The sequence below is a fragment of the Vollenhovia emeryi genome, unplaced genomic scaffold (assembly GCF_000949405.1).
Source record: "Vollenhovia emeryi isolate VEMERY1.0 unplaced genomic scaffold, V.emery_V1.0 DF939208.1, whole genome shotgun sequence".
NCBI lineage: Eukaryota > Metazoa > Arthropoda > Insecta > Hymenoptera > Formicidae > Vollenhovia > Vollenhovia emeryi.
In genome coordinates this window covers 710,291-729,630 of record NW_011967158.1, presented here as the reverse complement: position 1 = coordinate 729,630, position 19,340 = coordinate 710,291, and the positions used below count along the sequence as shown (strand labels likewise).

Below are 19,340 nucleotides of genomic sequence, written 5' to 3'. Positions count from 1 at the left end.
AACGTTGCGACGTACACCTCGGCCCAGCGAGAAGTGACTCGTTGATCGATGTCGAAACGTTGTTGAATCGACATCGACACCGTCAAATTGACGTCAACTTGACATCGTTTCAACATCGATCGACGAATTATTTGTCACTGAGCCAGCCAGCGAGAAGTAACTCGTCGATCGGTGTCGAAATGCTGTTGAATCGACATCGACACCGTCAAATTGACATCGTTTCAACATCGATCGACAAATTATTTGTCACTGGACCAGCGAGAAGTGACTCGTCGATCGATGTCGAGACGATGTTGAATCGACATCGACTCCGTCAAATTGACGTCAATTTGACATCGTTTCAACATCCATCGACGAATTATTTGTCACTGGGCCAGCCAGCGAAAAGTGACGTCGATTCGACATCGTTTCGACATCGATCGACAAGTCGTTTCTCGCTGGGCAGGTGCCTCGTATCTTTACAATTGACGAAATTGGAAAAATTCGAGGCTCCAAAGTCCCCGTTTTGCACGTGGCGATTGTCGGTCCAGCGTGCACCGTCCCACGCGGATCCGCGCGAATTTTTGTGAAAGTAAAAGAGCCGAGCCGAGGAATCGGGCCCGCGCACGCGTGACCGGTAAATCACGTTTGGCACACTGACTCGATTTTACGTGGCATCGCGCGAACGACCTCCTGGCAACCTCCGGGGATGACACGTTCGCGTGTTGCGTTAATGGGGACCCATAGACCCATAGAGACCGGCGAGAAAAATGGCGGTTGAAGATAATCGCGATCTGGACGCGGCTCGTTATACACGCGGTATTATTCCTCGCAATCGCTACGCGCCGTGGGAAGGTGTCTGTCGTGCGAAGAGGATGTGCGCCAAGCGCTAACGAGTCTCTTTCTCCTTATTGCGAGACATTTCGTCGACCTCCAACCATAACGAAATGCCAAATTACGCGAGGCACTCTCGCGCCCTACCTCCGCCCCATTATCCTGTCTTTCTATCTTTCCCTCCTAAAAGAGATGCAATTAAATCCCGTCCCGGCGCGTGGAAAATGGCGCGCGAAAGAGTTTTCTACGAGTTTCCGCGCGCGCGTTAATATCTCGTGTAAAGTCGTTAAATATAATAATCTCGCTTGCAAAATCTGTGAGTAAAAGAACGTCCTGTGCCGCCTAGACAAACCGAGTCTCCGCTCGTACGAGGTTAACCAGCGGATTAATTATCGCGCGCGCTCAAATGATAATGCCTCGAACGTGGAAATCGAATTAGCATATCGCGGAGATAGTCATCTCATCGCTATAATCCAGCGATTATATTTTATGGAGACTGAACGTCTAATATCCTGCATCCCGTAACGTTGCCCGCGGGGCATCCCGTAACGTTGACCTTCTTTCTCATCCTTCGCGCTCTTCAAGATACCTAGACCACGTTACTGCTCGCCGATAGCCGACTGCGGCACGAATATCGATACGCGTTATCTATGATCAATCCGCGAGAGCATTCTGTTTCCAGAATCATTTCCCGTCTCGAGCTCGCGCTCGAGTATCGTGGAATCGCGTACGAATTCGCTCACGAGCTCTCTTGGGTCTCTCGGTCATGTCCAGGAAGTGCATCTTTCTCGTAGGGAATTTATTTCGCGGAACGATATCAATATCCTTCCGCGCGCGTATGCATAATTCCCTTCCTTCCTGCGTCAAGAAGCGCAGTTTACGAGGTACTCCGGAACTTCTCGCAGGATGCGCACATCAGCATGCACTCGTCCCTCCGCGCGGAATCGCAGTCGAGCAGCCTGCTTCCCTCGCTGGGGAGCCGGCAATCTTCGAAGGGAGTTGGAAACACAGACTTCTATGTAGTACCCAGCGAGAAATGACTCGTCGACACCGTCAAACCCTAGTAGCACGGGTGCATGGACCAAACATTGACCCAACACAACCAAATATCGGGCCAAAGTTTAACCAATGTTTGATCCATGCACCGTGCCACTAGGGAATTGATATCGACGTCAGTTTGACAGTGTCGATGTCAACTCGACATCGTTTCGATGAATCATTTCTCACTGGATACCCTAGTAGCACAGTGCATTGGCTAAACATTGGTCCGACACGACCAAATATTGGACCAATGTTTACCCAATGTTTGGTGCATGTACCGTGCCACTGGGGAATCGACGTCAATTTGACGGTGTCGGTGTCGATTCGACATCGTTTCGAGGAATCATTTCTCGACTTGGTACCCTAGTAGCACAGTGCATTGGCTAAACACTGACCCAATGCGACCAAATATTCAGCCAATGTTTGGTCAATGCACTGTGCTATTAGGGTACTAGACTGCTACCTTCGAGCTGAAAACTGAGGCAAGAGTTCCGTCATATTTTGTGAAATGAATTAGATAAATAAAGTGGTATGTGTGCATGTGAGTGACACATCGATGCACCTAACAAGACATGGCGGAACACTTGCCTAACTTTTCAGTTCGAAGGTAGCAAGTCTAGCAGCACACAGAAGTGGTCTTCTCGCGCAAACTCCATTTACTCGCGCGCCAAATAAAATTGGCAGTTCTCACGGCGGCGGCGACGACGTGGCGTTAATTGCTCGGGCCAGATGTACGTCGGGAGATATTACTTCCGCTTAACTCCCAGACGTCCATAGGCGGTACGCCGATGGAAAAAGACGATGTGAAATTGCCGTGAAAATCCGGGCAAGAACCGCGCGACAGTTCCGTTCGCTTTCCTCGCGAGCCCGTCCAGTTTATCGCGAGACCACTTTTTCCCCAATTAAGCTTAGAAGGTGAAACAGACGGGACGACCGGCTACGGGATGGCCTTGAGCGATGGGATTGATTCGACACGTAGATTAGAGGAGATTAAACTTCCGCTTAGCCTCTCGTCGCTCCTGTTGTAACTCCGTTAATTCCATCGTAATACGATTAGCGCTAGTAGAAGAATAAACTTGCTACGCATGGCTCGCGGGGCCGCCAGCATTAATCTGCCGACGGAACAAGATCGATCGTTTGAAAGGCCGATAAAGATACGCGCAACAATACCGGTTACGTCTTAATAGAACGAATGCGGGATAATGATTGATAATTATGTGTGAAATAGCCAAGGCCGGTCGTTCTTTCGATCGAAAGTACCGAGAGCACTTTCACTCGGCTTCCGCCGGTAACATTGTCGAAAGAGCACATCCGGTGCACCTTCTCCGTCCAGTGTTTTTTTTACCGAAAAAGAAAATCCACGAACGAACCTTCGGAATCGGGAGCTGTCGATCAGACAGTCCGCCTCGACGGGCGAGCGTTCTACGATATCAGATAACGCAGCTTCGGAGCTGCGCAACTTTAGAAGTTTGCGCTCTTAGTTCTCGTATCTTTCCCGAGGCGCGCGGTAAAAGGCCGTGACGCCGACTATCTTACGGCTGTTTCCCGGGGGCTGAAACTCTAGTCAGATAGCTGGAAAGTGTGCGATTAGACGGCAACGCGAAGACGGATATACTCTCGACCGTGTTGAATTTCCTTCGCGCAGTGTAGATTTCATATAGCGAATTCAGTTGGTTGCACCAGCGCGCACTGAGTGTATTAAGCCTTGTTTCCAGTCAATTCTTATATTTCAAGATCATCTTAAATACCTCTTGCAATATTTCTTATCCAGAAAAATGATCTGCACAACGTTTACACCGATCATTTTTTGACTAAATACTCTTTGAACATGTATTTAAGACAAAGTTAAATATAAGACAACTAAATTTTCAACTCGGTCCTTTCAACATATAAATCAAATTACAATGTAAACGCCTTTATTTTCGCTGACGACAATGGTTCCATCTAAAAGAAAAAACCTGTGTACGTCCGTTTGCACAGAACAGGATGGAATAAATGCGGTATACGGATTCACATGATAAATCAAGTGGCCACCTATATCTGTGCCAGGTCCTTAAAACGTAAAGGCGTTTACATTGTAATCTGAAATAAATATAAGAACTGACTATAAACAAGCCTTAGTGTGCACTCAGTGCGCACTAGTACAAGCAACCGAATTCGCAATTAGTTTCTGTATTGTAGAACAGAATTGCGTGCGCCCCAATGACATTTCTGGCTCGTCTGGCGACCTGTGTAGCCCGTCACTTTTTAGGACTGATTCTTTTATCGCGTGTACATTTCGCTATTGAATGCGTATATATTGTACATATGCATATTATCGTATCAGCTCACTCTCTACAAGTCAATTGAAAGATAATCAGATTATCACTGAAAATAGTGAATATTCACTGATTCGCAGTTATAATGCCCTGACTTTTAGAAAGTAAGAACGACGATAATGTACACATACAATTATCATATCAGCTCGCTCTCTAAAAGCCACTCAAAAGATAATCGGATTATCACTGAGAACAGTGAATATTCACTGATTCACAGTAGCTATAACGCGTTGACTTTTAGAGAGTAAGAAGTCACACGAAGGATAATCGGATTGTCACTGAAAACAGTGAATGTTCACCGACTCGCAGTTACAACGCATTGACTTTTAGAGAGTAAGAACGACGATAATGTATAGCTATTCAGTTATTATTGCAGCGGTAGTCGTTACCGCGCACCGTGTCCGATCGGTCAGTTATGGTCAGAATTTCGTTAGACCTGGTGAACGCTGCTGACTTTGACGGGCGCACTTGAGGACCACCCAGCGATAAAGCGACAATGAGAATCGAGAGTGATGAATGAATATATGTCTCGTTCCCCACTGTTTCCCCGAATATTGACCTTTCCCCCTGGAACACCCCGTATATGTATGTATAAACGGATTTGTAAAATAGTTGATTTTATTTATAGCAAATAGTTTTGCGCGGCATTTTTTTCAAGATGCATTGAAACACAAAGTAAAAGAGTTTTGTTTAACAGTTCATCTGGCGCCTTCTTTTGAATATCTGACGAATACAAGCACGGGGAATATTTCAAAGTTTCACGTGAAAGTTGTATGTGTATCAAAAATCATCTGACAATCGATAGCAGACCGTCTGGGACTACAAATGTTCCAAATGCTTGGCGCGGCTACGATACTTTCGGATTAATCAAGTCGCGACGGATATCGCAAGATGCGACTGACTGTTTAAGGTAGTTGTTTCGCGACAACAATGCTCAAATGTGTCTTCCTGACAGGAACCAGCACTCAATTATCACGATGATATATCTTGATGCAATATTGTTCTATTTTTAACGTGTTTTACACGTAATACTTCGTGTAGCATAGCAAACTTTAACATTTTTTTTTAGAACTTTGGGACGGTCAATATTAATTTAATTAGTCTTATTTTGCACGTATTAATGTAAAGAATAAACCGCAAAATTTTGAAACAATTTTTCGTGAAACAATTCTCACAGAAATGATTTCACGAAATAACAACCTTAAAGTCGCCGGCGCGCGTAGTTTCGAAAATGGAAAGGTTCGGAATCCCCTCTGCCTACACCTCCGCGCGTTTCACGCGTTTCCGCTCCGAAATTCCACGCGTGTACTTTCGTGTGCTCTCCTTCGGCGGCGCGCTTTCGACGACGTCGTTGAACCTCGGGCACCTCACGTGTCGCCCGAGTGTTTTACGCTCCCCGGGCCGAAACAATGCTGGGAACACGGCCCACGGGATGCTTTAACACCGCCGAGTGCGCCGGCTCCAGTTACCGGCTCGGCGAAGAGGACGAAGAAGGAAGGAAGGCGAGACCGAGCAGGGTGGGCGGGCGGGCGCGTGCATGAATGGTACTGTGCTACCGCGACTCAACTGGGACAGATACCCCGTGTGTCACGCTCGCCTTCTCTCCGCCCACGCGCGTGTACTCGTACCTACCGTCGCGTCGACGTGCGCTTTAATGATCGAATTAGCGATATTATCGCCCGAGGAACGCGAAAGTCAGAGAAAAGCTCGGGTAGCCACTCCCGACCACGGCGACGGGGATCCCTTCACCGTGGCGCGGCAGTCCCTTCCTCCGGCGAGAGCTGAATCGATAATTGAGACCTGCTGGCTGTCGTTTTTCGAGAAAGCAGCGTTTTGTCGTTTTCCCACCCTCGTTTCGTTTCGCGCGATTTATGGATATCGCGCAGGGCGTGGTAGCTAATGAACCGGTATCGAGACACATAGGCGGAAGAGTTTGTCTAACGGAGCGAACGCGGGACCAAAAGTCGGAAACGACGGCTCGAGTCGACTCGAGCGGAAGCGCTCGAGGAGGACGTGTGCGGGAAGCCGATCGCCGTGATATTTCGACTGGAATATGACCCGGCGACCTCGGAATAGAATCTAAATCCCCCCCCCCCCTCGCGCCGGCTACTTTCTCTCGAGAGTGTTCCGGGCGAAACGTTATTAATCTCTTCATCGGGACTGACGGGCGGCCGCGGGAGCGAAGGGAAAGGGAGAGGGAAAAAAATGAGGGCCCATTGTTGCGGCGCGCAGGTGCATCGGCTTGACCTTTCGGGCGCATGAGGAAAGTGCACGAGCCCCGAAACGTGTTGCTCGCCGAGCCGCCCGGCGCTGTCGGGCCTCGCGTTACCTCGCGCGGAACGAGTTTCGCGTGCGTCGTTAACGGCTCACCGAACGCTCTAATTTGGCTGTCCGCGGACCGTCGTCCTTTTTCACCGATAGCACTCGCCGTCCCGAGAACGCGCCGCAATTTTATTCACGTCCGCGCAGACCCGCCGCGGGCGACGGCGTCCGCAGGAGAAGGAAAACGCTAAATACCATTACGCAAGCTCTCTCCGGCGTAAAAATGGGACTTTCACCGGGAGCGGGCGTAACGAGTCGCGGGAATCGTTATCGCGGGGGTTGATCGGCGACCGGCGACCGGCGAGCGAGTATCGGTCGCCGTCGGGTCCCCTTGAGTCACGCCGGCTAATGAAGTCTCGCGAGCGTAACGACGAGAACGATGAGCTTGCCGATTCGCTTCTGCCGTGACCCCGCGAACCCCGATTCGCGGCGAGACGTGTCCGTTTCCGCGTGTGGTGATATACGCGAAGAGGGACGAGACGATTGCGTTTTTCTGGACGCGGTACGAAATCGTCCGTCATCGATTTCTCGCGTACCACTTTTCCCGCACGCATATGCGGGCCGCGTAGTGCGTTTCCCTCGCCGGCGAGCGTCGTACGCGAGAACGCGCGGCTTTGTTGCCGATAGTCGGAGGCCCAAGGGTCAACGGAACACGTATCGGAAATTTATCATTGCAGCTCCCTCTCGGATACCCATCTCGTATGTCGCTCGCGCCGATTCCCCGTATCGGTTGATTTCTCAGCGCGAAACGACTAGGCGGAATCAACGTCGATTGCATCGACGTCGAGTGCGGATTAATAAAAATAACCGCGGTGAGGTCGAAGGTGACGAAAGCATTAACCAGTATTCGACGGCGATCGCTCAACGACGCGTCGATATCGAATCGATGTCGACTCGATTAATCATCTCTGGCTGAGCTGCCGCTGACCGTGTCATTAAATCGCTGCAACGGCGAAACGTCAAGAGCGAGAGAATAGAATTTCTTTCCCTACTTCTCCGGCTTGCCGATCGCGATACGGGCAGCGATGGGCGAGTAACGAGGGCACTGGGCCGGTGTTTTCGGAGGTCGTTGCAGCGCTAGGTTGAATCTGATTGCGGGTTCATTAGAAACAATAGAGTTCGCTCGGGAGCGATCAGATAGGACGCGAAATGTATAAATGATTTACGAACTGCGGTAACGTTGCGGGACGCTGCCGAGCTGCACGAACGTCCGCGAAACGTACGAGTGAGACGTCGTCGTCAAATCGTTTCTCAAACTCGCCGTGTTGCACCGTTTGCAACGCCGCTGCCGTCCCTCCAGCAATTCTTCGTGTAAAATAGAATCGAACAACTTTCAGACTAATGAAACCTTATATCGCACGCTACAAAGTGTGTTTATCATTTTTCAATGCGCGTAACGCATTCACCATGGACAGTGAACGTGTCAGGCGACATCGGATAAAGCTTTTATATACGCCGTGCGTTGCCGATCGCTGCACTCGCCATTATGTCCAAGTGGATCAAGGTTTTGTCGACTATTAACGTAACATAACTAAACGTTGATACACAGGAACGGCGCGGCCTAATCACTATTATTCGTCCGGTAGCTCCGGATTAATTAATATTACAGCCTCGGAACAATGGAGCGACGGCGATGGCTAGTCTTAACGAAAAAAAAAGCTGCCCGTCATCCTTCGGGCTATTGTTAACGAGGCGTACTTTACGTCTCGGCTTTCGTTGCTGCGATCGTTGCAAAGTATGCATTGCGAATATGCGGGGAGGCCACTCCAAGCGATTTCGCGCGATCTATCCGGATCTCCGGCCGAATCCAAGCGCGATGATTTTCCTCATTCATCACCCTGTCAGATCACCCCGTCTCGTCAACCTACAGCCCCCATTTCTCTCGGTGGGAAGATACGTACGCGCGCGTGCGACGAAAGATCTCAGAAGTGGGACACCTTCTCTTATCGCGCCGGAGCATCCCACGGACGACGGGAACGACGAGCTTAGGTAGAAAGGCAGAAGGGAAAGGATGAGGACTCCAGAGTGAGAGTATCGGCGGAGCACTTAGGGGAGCTAAGTGCTCCCGAGAGAGGGAATGGCGAGAGATTTGATTTATCGTTCTCGAAAGAATCAGAGAATAAATGTTTCTTTAGACTTGACGCTACTCCCCCAAGGGTCAATCTCCTCCCATTTGAACGGGAGGCCTAAAGCTCGGTCCAAGTGTCATTGCGCTTTGGCGCCTATTGGAAATTCAAAACTATATTGCTGGAAAGTGGCCGGGCCGGGTGGCGAGGTGAGACCCCCTCGGTACCTCCTTCGGTCGGAACGTCGACAAGAAGAGACGGGGCCCAGAAGCGTAAGAAAGGCAGGGGAAGGGAGACGAGAGCGAGAATGGAGGGAGTTGAATTACCGCTCGGTGGGCACACGTCGTTTCGATCGGCCTGGCTACCACAGAACCACAGAAGACCGGCTGCCTCCGACGGAACCGGTTGTGTGTCGGAAAGGGCAACGACGGGAACTGGCAGGTCCCATCACGAGCGAGCCATGAGCGGGCAGAGCGTGGACATGGTCTGGGACCCGCAGACCCAGACCAACTCGTTAGAGGGCTGGGACTATTCTATCGAGCTCGCGTACCTTAAGAGTCTTAAGGGATCCTCCTCCGAGAGTAGTAAGTAAGAGCGCGAGCGTATAAGAAGAGACGATTGGAACGCGCGCGAAAAGGATTCACGGTGCTGTTAACGTGCGGTGTTGTGGTCAAGAGGATGGTGTTCAGCTTCACGGGACAAGTGATAACGTTGGAAGAGAGATGGCAGATTGTCGCGTGGCGAATTATAACTGTCCCGATCAAAGAGGGTGGACGAGGTATCTCCGCTCCGATGGGTCGGTTTTTATCGCGCCCGATACGCACGCGTTCGATTGAATCTCCTGAGTTGAAATTGCCGCGATCCGGAGGCTCGCGGTTTCGCGACAGCTTTGCGTCGTGCTCGCGCGTCGCATCGGGGAGTCAACTTAAGGAGTCCGTGAACTTCACGGGTCACGTTGCTGCGCCGCGACACCGAGTACCGCGAAACGGTAGCACGGTCGTTTGCTCACCGCGAAGGTCCTTGGCCCTAGCCGGTGTCAGAATGAGGGAGTGCCGCGAGCGTGAACCAGGGCGTTCGCGCCGCCGCTCGGCGGCCAGCAACCTGCAGCCGTCGCTCGGCAGGTTGCGCGGCTAATTATTTATTCGGAGCGAGCCCGGATCGACATCGTTTCCGTCAACGTAGAAATTCCCGTCGATCCCTTCCCCACGGTTTCACCACGCTGATCCGGAACTTATCTGTACGCGTTCACGCTTCGAATCTCTTTTACCTACGCGCGTCCGAGATTCAATAGATTGAAAAACATAGAATGCTCTCGCGCGATTGGTAGGAATACCTTCCCGATCGAGATGAAAAAGAAGCGCTCATGCAAAAATACGTCTTACGTTTTGCGCAGATCTACAGTTGGCGGCGGAGCTCGGCAAGACCCTCCTGGAACGGAACAAGGAGCTGGAGAACATCATCAAGTTGCACCAGGCTACCGTGGAGGAGCAAACGCAAGAAATCGAGGTATATCTCTATAAATCTCGCGGTAATTTTTCCGCGAGTCATTGTTACGGCCGGAACATTGTTATTCCTCGCGGCAAACCGGTTACCCTCCCGCGGTTACTCTCTGATAATTTTACTAATAGCTCCCGCGTCTTCCGTACGACATTTTTGCAATGGACAGCAACGATCGCGCGGCACGGCAAGAAAATTCGAGTCGCGAACGAACGATTTGCGGAATCGCTCAACCTCGAAATTGCACCGGCCGATGAATACGCGTGTTATTTGTTCGTTCCGCAGTATATGAAAAAGCAGACTGCCGCCCTGAGGGAGGTGAACAATACGCGGCTGAAAGTTTACGAGCAGCTGGAAGTCAGCGTGCAGGATCTGGAACGTGCGAATCATCACCTGGTGATCGAGAACACCAGCGATAAGAAACTGATCAAGAGGTAGGCGCGTTATCTTCCCTGTTTCTTTTTCCACGTCGTTTCTTCGATTGGCGAAACGTCTTCGATTAGAGCGAGACAGACGGACAGACAGAGAGAAAGAGAGAGAGAGAGAGAGAGAGAGAGAGAAACTGACATTCTCATTCGAAAGAAAGATACCGCTTGATATTCCAGATAAGATTCTGCTAAAAGTATCGCGGAAAAGTGCCGGTCTAACAAGATCTGTTATTATATCTAGTTAACTCCGTATTGTATTGGCTATGTGAACCGTTCTGAGCTCACCTTTCTAAATGCATAATTCATACACCGTCCGATACAATTAAAGTTCATGGAAAGTTATTAAGTATTATTTTCCTATTTAACACTATCCTAATCTCCTTAATGGAATCTGTTTCTCCCGGCGGGGAGCCTTTTTTATTATTCTATACCGCGCGTTCACGAAATTTCATCTTCGGTCAACGTCAACTCTTCGAGTAGATCGGGACTAGGCGTCTTGCGCGCTTCGACTCGTCGCGGTTGACCCGAAATTCCGGAGAAACTTCGCCGTGCATTTCTCCGAGGCGACACTTCGATCAGCAGATGTCCGATCGTCGGAGAAATTGCGATACCGCGCAGCGTCCCGCAATAACGAGACTCCCACTGATAATCATGTAACGATTTGTGCACGAGCAGCCAATCCGTGACTATCGAGACTCTGGAAATAAGATGCGAGGAGCTTCAGAAGAAGATTGACGACTTGATCGAAAAGTTGCGCCAGCACACCGCAAGCCCGTCTAGAAACAATGCGCAGCAACAGCATCAACAGCAACAGCTGCATCAGCAACAGAGCAGCGATTGGGAAACCTCGGATACGCAAGGCGGCAGCGAGAAACAGGTACGAATAGTTCGATAGTATTTATGTAACGTGACATCACTCATCGCTTCTTCCGAGTCTTCAGGAAGAGACCCGTTGATGCTTGTTTCTTGTCTTCAGAGAGCTGCCCCGTGTTCGCCGAGGTCCTCCCAGGAGACGAGCGAGTCGACCGCGACGAGCGACGAGGAGATGACAGAGTTGCTGAAGCAGTTGCAGGACGCTCGCAATCAAAGGGCTAGGGAGCAGAAGAAGGTCTCCGAGCTCAGTCAGCAGCTGACCACTTTGTTGCAGGAGAACAGCGCATTGGAGGAGCAATTAACGGAGTTGCGTAACAAGGCGCAAGATGTCAAGAGTCTGCAAGACGAAATTAACACCTTGGAAGAAGTCAGGTGCGTGCGCTCTCCATTCATTTCCCTTCCTTGAACGTAGATCGTTTCTTAACATACCCACTTAAAAGATGTATCTCGAGAAGAGATCCATCTTAATGCGAATAAGATTACAAGTTGCACGCGTTATTGGAGTCGTTGACGAGAAAGCTCGTACGATAATGTCGGTAATATTTGTGAAACAAGCAAAAATGTCCTTACAGACGAGGTCAGTTATGCGGCCGTTGCTTGCGTGGCATGGACACGAGGACGCACGACGAGCTTTCCATAATGCTAGATCAGGAAGAGTACGACGACATAAGTATGGCCGAGTCGTTAATTAGTGAGAATCAGCGCGACTCCGAAGTGACCGTGCAGGTATTTCCTCTTTTTCTTTCTTCAGCATTTGGTTCACCCTTGCGCTGTTTACTAGAACATCTACGTTTGCATGAATCGAGCCTCTCGCTTGCTCGAGTCTGTCGCTACAATGTCGCTTCTTTTCCTCTTCAGTTATGCTCGCCTAGAATAGTAATTATCTTTTATCTGCTTTAGGAAGTGACAAACTTTGCGAAATCCAAGCCAAAGACAGAACGTAAATGGTATAGTTCGTTGTTATGGAGGGTATTTACTTATACGAAAGTGCCGTTGTTATTATTTCATTTTTCTCAAGCGTATATGTTAGAACCCATTTTATTGTTCCAGTAGTGTTCGCGCCTTTTCGAATACCATCGTTTATGCTTCATAAAATATCTCTGTTCGTCTTTAAGCTTTGGCTGTTCAGACAGGAGAAATCAAAAATTCTTTAACACGATATGTTAATGCGCAGAATATATAAATCAAATTTGATAAATCGAAGATAATCTTGACTTCCAAAAACGATTTTAATACACAACTAGCACTTTGCTATTATATAATTAATATTATTATTTGAATACTTTTATTACTTTGTATGATTATACCTTAAAATAACGAGCAAGTTTATGATAAAAGCTTTGTGATATATACTGCGGAAAATTTACTACTTAATTTCCAAAGATTATGAAGACTGCTTGCACTCCTCGGCAATATTAAGAATCTAGGATAAGTAAATGCAAATATCTGTGCTTGCTGTTAATCTAAGCATGATGGCTGTTATGATTGGAATCGCTGCGTCTAGTCGAATTGTTTTAACCGATTGCTTTGTACAATGTATAAGTGCCAGATTTATAAGATTTTAAATAAAACACATTTTCTCACGGAACTTTTTGCAACCTTTAATATCCTATAAATCTGGCAGGTCCTTTGCCCTTCTGCTTCCAGTTAGCCTCGCATTTCTGCGCAACGTCCCGTGCAATTACTAACGTAAATTGAAACGAAGAAATAAGTCAAAGTTACGTATAACGTTATATATATATATTATATAAAAATTATATGTAACTTTATGAGATTTTAGACTTGTTTGTAGTAAAATTTGTGCGCCGATCGCTTTACTCGTAGGTATATAATTCCCTCAATTAAATATCAATCGTAACTGAATTTCGTCGTATACACTTTCATAAATTCACATTTTCAACTGCACACACATTAATTGCCTGCACACAGGATACAGGCAACAAGAACGAAGGTACCGACGAACTGGACACCGCGAATCCCTATCGAGTCTTGGTAGAGAAGTATCAGGCCTTGTTGGAAGTGCAGAGGCATTGTCAGCCCCGTCGCAAGGACGCCACACCCGCGACATGTATGTCGTTGCAGGAGGAGCTGGAGATGTCCGGAGAATTTAACAATTTCTATCCTGCTGCCTCCGAGGTCGAGGCTGCCACAGCTCCGGAATCAACCAAGACCGTCTCGCGAGCCAAACCAAACGAGAACGCCGGCAAGAAACCCTTCTCGGCCACTCCCACCGATTTCTCCGAAGCCGAGACGTCGTCTTCAGGCTTCTCGGACGAGACCAGCAACAAGGCGACACAAACTGACGACAGGTCGGCGGGCTCGTTCCTGTGCTCCATCGCCGACGGCGAGGACTGCAAGTTCAGCATTTACGACGATAACAGCCCGTTCGAGAGCAGGTTCCGCAAGACGCCCGAGTACCGGCAGCTCTTCAGCGAGATCTTCAGCGTTCTGAAACGGGCAGCCGAGGCAAAGGACGAGGGCGAGAAGCTGCCGTTGCTGGACGAACCCGCTACGTCTCAGGCCAAGTACGAGCCGTCGTTTCAGGAAGATTTGCAGAGCGAGGCGACGGACGACAATCAGAGCGTCATGTCCTCCATGGTATCGTCGGTGGTCTCGGAACCGGTCTTCAGGGTGCAGTCTACCAGCCCGGCCAATCCGAAGGACGGCAAACAGTCCGACAAGTCCAGCACCGCCGTGAATCAGCAGCCCGCGAAGGATGCGAGCTGCAAAATGGATTACGTGTCTCTTAACTTGCGCGTCCGCAAAAAGACCTCGGTGAAGAAGAACTTCACCAAGAAGGCGCAGCTCAACGATCGGTCAACGCCGGACGTTATTCCCACGACGAATCCGAAATTCGTGTCGGCCAGACCCAGCGGCGGGGGCCGAAGGAGATTCAAACCGTTCAATCCTGCCGAGCACGAGCACTCCGGTGCATGGAACGGCCAGCACAATATATATGCGAATCGGTCGAAAGATAACAAGAAGACATTCACGCGCGGCCCGCACGAGCAGCAGCAGCAGCAGCAACAGCAACACAACAATTTCGAGTACAAGGATTTCAAACCCAGCACCGCGTCAGAGGAGGTGGCTCGGCTGAGACGATTAGAGATGTCTTACGCGGAGGTTCTTCGTACGCCTAACAACAAATCCAGAGCCAATAATCATCATCACCATCATCATTATCGTAGGAATTAAGCGGGCCGATTATGACGCACGTACAAGATGTAGTTTTATATATGAATTTCGATTGTATCCTGATTAGGATAGAGATCTCACGCGTTTAATCAGCATCATTCATCCCGCGATGAGATCCTCCCCAGTATTGTTTTGTACTTTCTTGTAAATATTCGACGGCGTGGATGCGTCTAGCGGCATGATTCTAGGCACTAATTAACGCGTCCGCGTTAGCTTTAAGTTTGAACATTTCGTATTATATTGTATAACCCTTTCTTTCCACGCGGTCAACGTACGACGGCGAGCATTGGCCCCATGGTACCGTCGTTAGCCGTTACGGAGAAGAGAAAAATTTCCTCATGTGCCATTTACTCTCCGTGTCAAAATACCAACTTCCGATTTCAAAACTCGCACTGCTCTTCGATAACGTATCAACCTTCTCCTCGGGGAGGTGACTCTTAGTGCATGTCAGCAGCAGCATGCGTGGTGTGTTAGCTTTTGTATTTTATAGGTATGAATATTGTGATGATGTTGTATGTATAAATAAATAAATTCTTTATCGTATTAAGTCGCTCTTCCCTCTTTCGCGCTCTGTCGAGCACGTGATTATTATAAGACGGATCCTCAAGGAGAAAACTAATATATCCAGTACTTGTTCTTGCGTAAAGTATATCATAAGAGTGTGAAGACATATGACTTATAGACATACACGAAATATAATATTTGAAACTCGTAACTATGAAGGTCACGTGTGCATTTAAGCTGAATAAGTTACATTAATGACTGCACGCGTTCACGAGCGGTCATTATGACTTCATTTAAATATCTATATCGTATCCTGAAAAGAATATCAAAGTTGCTGGATGGGTACCATTTTATTCGGACATATTAAATATACAAGAAGCAGATTTCGCCTGATGCGTACGTGGTTCCACGAGCGTGTTATATTAACATAAGTTTCCCCTCTATATTTTAACACCAGAACGTCTCAGCTTTTACTATTGTCTTCAATGTTCAAGGATAGCTCGCGACCTCTGATATTTCAGACCCTTAATTAACAATTTATTACTTTTAAAATAATATAAGACAAAATAAGGTATATAAGACAAAATAATGAGATTGTAATTACAAAGTGCATAAAATACAAGAGGAGACGATTATCTCTAAAAAATAATGAGAATAATACACGAGCGTTCCAGTGTTATCGGTCGTACAGACCGCATATAGACTAAAGATAATGAGTGGTATAAGTTTATTAATACAATTACAGCTGGGAATTGGAGTTGCGCATATTAAATGCGCTTTCAGCGTTTTGCCGTTTCTCCGGTCGCTCTCCTAAGAATAATCAGCATAATGTCCGTTACACTTACATACAAGACATTTCTTTTCTTCATATTGACTTATATCAAAATGGATACGTTCGATTAAGAATCGTCGAATAATGCGCGATGCACCGCTCCTAAACTTGGTTGTACATAACTTGAGCTGATACTACGTCTTGACCTGTAGAAAAGAAATTGCGTGTCGTGAAAAAGGAGGAGCACGTCGGCCGCCTACAAACGACATATTTCAAGACGACTATTTTAAGACTCCGAATTAGTTTCTGCAGCCAAAGTAGAGTTAGATGTGAGAAATTACACACGATGATTACATGTGACACTGATCCAAATAAAATGAATTTGTGCTGCTTTCGACTTTCATGTACCATCACACGATTCAGCATAGAATAGTGTCATAGAGTATGACGCGTATGCCTGAAGCATTCGGCAATGGGAAATTTTTGCTACTCACTCCGTAAGAGATCGGACAGCTGGTCCAGTTGGATTGTTTTTTGGTCGTGGATTAACGAGGAGACATTTCATTGGATGGCCGTCTAATTGTCGATTGTGATAAGTTTCAACTGCTTTAGTCGCATCCTTCAGCGTTTTATAGATTACTTCCGCAGTACCTGGACGCACTAGTCTCGATACAAGCAGTTCGCCAACGTCTTCGAATAATTCCTACGGGATGCAAACACATATTTTTTAAAATCAATTTCTGTATAGCGAGAACTTTCAGAAATAAGTTTTCTCTTTATTATACCTTGATATCTTCTTGTGTGACGTTGGCTTGCAAGTTGGATACTACAATTCGATAGCCATTTGATTGTACCGACGAACTGGAACTTGCTTTCGGCCGCGACAAAACACCCATTGTGCGCGTCTTATTCGGGGAGGACTCGAGACGCGACTTTACTCCGATTTCTCGAACATTTCTGGAATTGTAGTACTTGGAATCTACCATTTCCTCGGCAACAATTGTTCTATAATCAAAATCATAAAGTCTCCGTTTACATTGGTCAGTTTATGTCTTAAGTATTCTGTAAAATATCTTAATATTTACCTTGATTTTGTGCCAAAGCTCCAGTCTTCTTTATAAGGAGGTGAAGCAGTCTTTGTCTGCGACAAGGGAACAAATTATACGAGTTAAACTGATCAGAAATTAGATTTTACAGCAAAGACAACCAAACTATTTACCATCGCAGAGCGCGCAGCGAGTTTGTAATCTCTTTGCCTCTCTCGGTCCTTCTCCATCTCAGATTTTCGAGCTTGAATCCTAGTCACATTAGTGTTTCTGGACTTCACCCAGGTGTAAGGAGAAATCGGATTAATACTGAACACTGGAGGTGGAGGCGGGGGTGTTGGCGCGTACTCGTTACTCACGGTCCTCCTCAATGAAGATGATTCCGTTAAATAATCTAAGAGAATAAGCGAGTATTTTCGTTAACAAATGTCATCCCAGCAAGGAATGACCCGTCAATCGATGTCGAAGCGACATCGTTCTGACGAATCATTTCTCACTGGGTATTTCAATGGCTGCATTTAGCAGAAGTTAGCACTTGATATGTGCTTTGCATTGATTGGATTGTACTTCCCGATCTATGCTGAAACACAGAACTGTTCTAGATCTAGAAATATAATCCAATCGGCTCACAGTTCAGCGCTGGCTTCTGCCGAACACAGCCAATTATTGCTAATAAAACATTTTGAAATTACTTTCTAAAATGTACACGTGCAAATACATCAATTTATATGTTAAATACATGTCCATATATGTACCATCAGTATAATCCATGCTCATGTCCCCCAAGTAATGAGGCTCGGAGATAGGCGGCCTGTATCCGACCGCTCTCGTGGGAGGCGGCATGTAATTGTTCGGAATATTCGGCGGTAACACATGCTGCATCAAGTGCGACACTTTGTTCGTCGACAACGAGAGCCGGCCGTTCCGGCCAGTCTTGCGCGAGATACCCGAAAGGGTGTCTATCTTCTTGTAGTGTGACGCGCGGATCTTGTCCAACTTGAGTCGCGCGTCGCTCTGCTTCGCAATCTCGGCGAGCTTGTCCCTAGCGTCGGTGAGCTTCTCCCGATTCTTCTGTATTATCTTGAACCGCGCATCCGTGACGATATGCGAGCCACGTCCTCTCACAGAGCCGTTTGCCCGCGCGCCTCTGTTGATGCCCCTGCGTATCCTGCGCAATTGCACAAGTTCTCTGATTAGCTCCGCGTTTGATTTATTAAGCGTTGGGAGAAAAGCATTTGCGGCAAGACTGGTAAACGTGTTCTCTTACATAGCATTTGAAAATCGCGGAGTCAATCGAGCAAGCCGTGCGGACACAACACTACGCAATCGTCAAATAAGTGCAACAGATTTTGCTCCAGAGGTACGCAGAGCGGCTGCGAATGCCATCCGCGCGCGCTAGCTCACTTCGATTTCGCGGCGACGCGATTGTCGAGCGAGGCGACGATCCGAACGAGAATTCTGAAGGCGAGATTGTCGCGCACGGATCCGAGTCAATAGAGGAAAGCGCGATCGCGTCAAGGTTATAAACGGACAACGCGAGCGTGAAAGCTGGCGAGGGTCCGGTCGCAATTAGCAACTCGCCGAATTCGCCTTACCCTCCTCTGCCTCTCATTCCCGACGATTTCGACTTCTTAATTATATCGTCCAGGCTTAGGCCCATATCAGCCATAATGAGGCAATTTAGAGCACACGGGACACGGCCACTGAAAACCAGTCAAACTGAATTTGAAGAACTGTAATTTCGGATTACGTCCAGCGACACTACCGAAAGCGCCGTTGGCTGCGAGTTCTAGGGAATTTTCGGGAGACAGTTCGTACTGGGGCTCAATCATGACTCTTTTCCTCTAGCGTGAACTCGCGGCAAGTGAAAAATTTCATTAAAGAATTCAATATTCGTCAATAATATATTTTACTTTTTACGAGTTCACGCTAAAGGAAAAGATTCATGCTCGAGTCATTGGTTGACACTTTTAGATCCAATAAAGAACCAATCATATTAGATATCAAACGTCGTACGTTGGATATGAGAGGAATACAATATGTATAAGCGCACATCGCCAATTGATTAATATAAAATTTTCTGATGTCAGTATCCGATACTCAATTTTTGTGATCTGTAGTTTGAAATTCTCGAAATTTCAATTCTTGGAATTTTAGATAGTGCCACCTCTTTGCTGATCATGTTCTCCTGATACTTTGCCATTTTCTCGATTTTCGCGACTTGAATTTAGAAATTCTCGGAAATCCAATTCTTGGAATTTTTGATAGTGCCACCTCTTTGCCGATTATGTTCTCCTGATACTTTGCCAGTTTTCGAGATTCTCGATTTTCACGATTTTAAGTTTGAAATTCTCGGAATTCCGATTCTTGGAAATTCAGATAGTGCCACCTCTTTGCCGATTATGTTCTCCTGATACTTTGCCAGTTTTCGAGATTCTCGATTTTCACGATTTTAAGTTTGAAAT

The 19,340-nt window shown here is 47.5% G+C and overlaps 2 protein-coding genes across 9 annotated transcripts in view; one reads left to right on the top strand and one right to left on the bottom strand.

Moving 5' to 3' along the window:
* The window catches only part of LOC105561357, a 45,869-nt gene extending 30,601 nt beyond the window's left edge, over positions 1–15,268 (top strand). For 5 of the 7 annotated variants that reach the window (XM_012011263.1, XM_012011262.1, XM_012011261.1 and 2 more), the window contains 6 exons: positions 9,954–10,066; positions 10,343–10,491; positions 11,161–11,362; positions 11,462–11,730; positions 11,931–12,084; positions 13,288–15,268. In XM_012011263.1, the coding sequence (XP_011866653.1) occupies positions 9,954–10,066; positions 10,343–10,491; positions 11,161–11,362; positions 11,462–11,730; positions 11,931–12,084; positions 13,288–14,553 (2,153 nt within the window). In that variant the 3' untranslated portion in view covers positions 14,554–15,268. Of the gene's footprint in view, positions 1–8,834; positions 9,145–9,169; positions 9,339–9,953; positions 10,067–10,342; positions 10,492–11,160; positions 11,363–11,461; positions 11,731–11,930; positions 12,085–13,287 lie in introns of those variants that run through there. The other 2 variants (XM_012011259.1, XM_012011264.1) reach the window with 2 other exon arrangements.
* A 121-nt stretch (positions 15,269–15,389) lies between these two features.
* On the bottom strand, positions 15,390–18,653 carry LOC105561356 (polymerase delta-interacting protein 3-like). 2 transcript variants are annotated; one of them, XM_012011257.1, is made up of 7 exons: positions 18,471–18,653; positions 17,631–18,043; positions 17,049–17,269; positions 16,915–16,970; positions 16,615–16,834; positions 16,324–16,532; positions 15,390–16,035 (listed from the first exon to the last, which is right to left on the bottom strand). In XM_012011257.1, exons 1-7 carry the CDS (start codon positions 18,542–18,544, stop codon positions 15,957–15,959), a joined length of 1,272 nt encoding a protein of 423 aa, XP_011866647.1. In that variant the 5' UTR covers positions 18,545–18,653; the 3' UTR covers positions 15,390–15,956. The 2 variants fall into 2 exon arrangements, with proteins under 2 accessions (XP_011866647.1, XP_011866648.1); XM_012011258.1 differs by lacking the exon at positions 18,471–18,653 and adding an exon at positions 18,143–18,424.
* Positions 18,654–19,340: the final 687 nt, after the last annotated feature.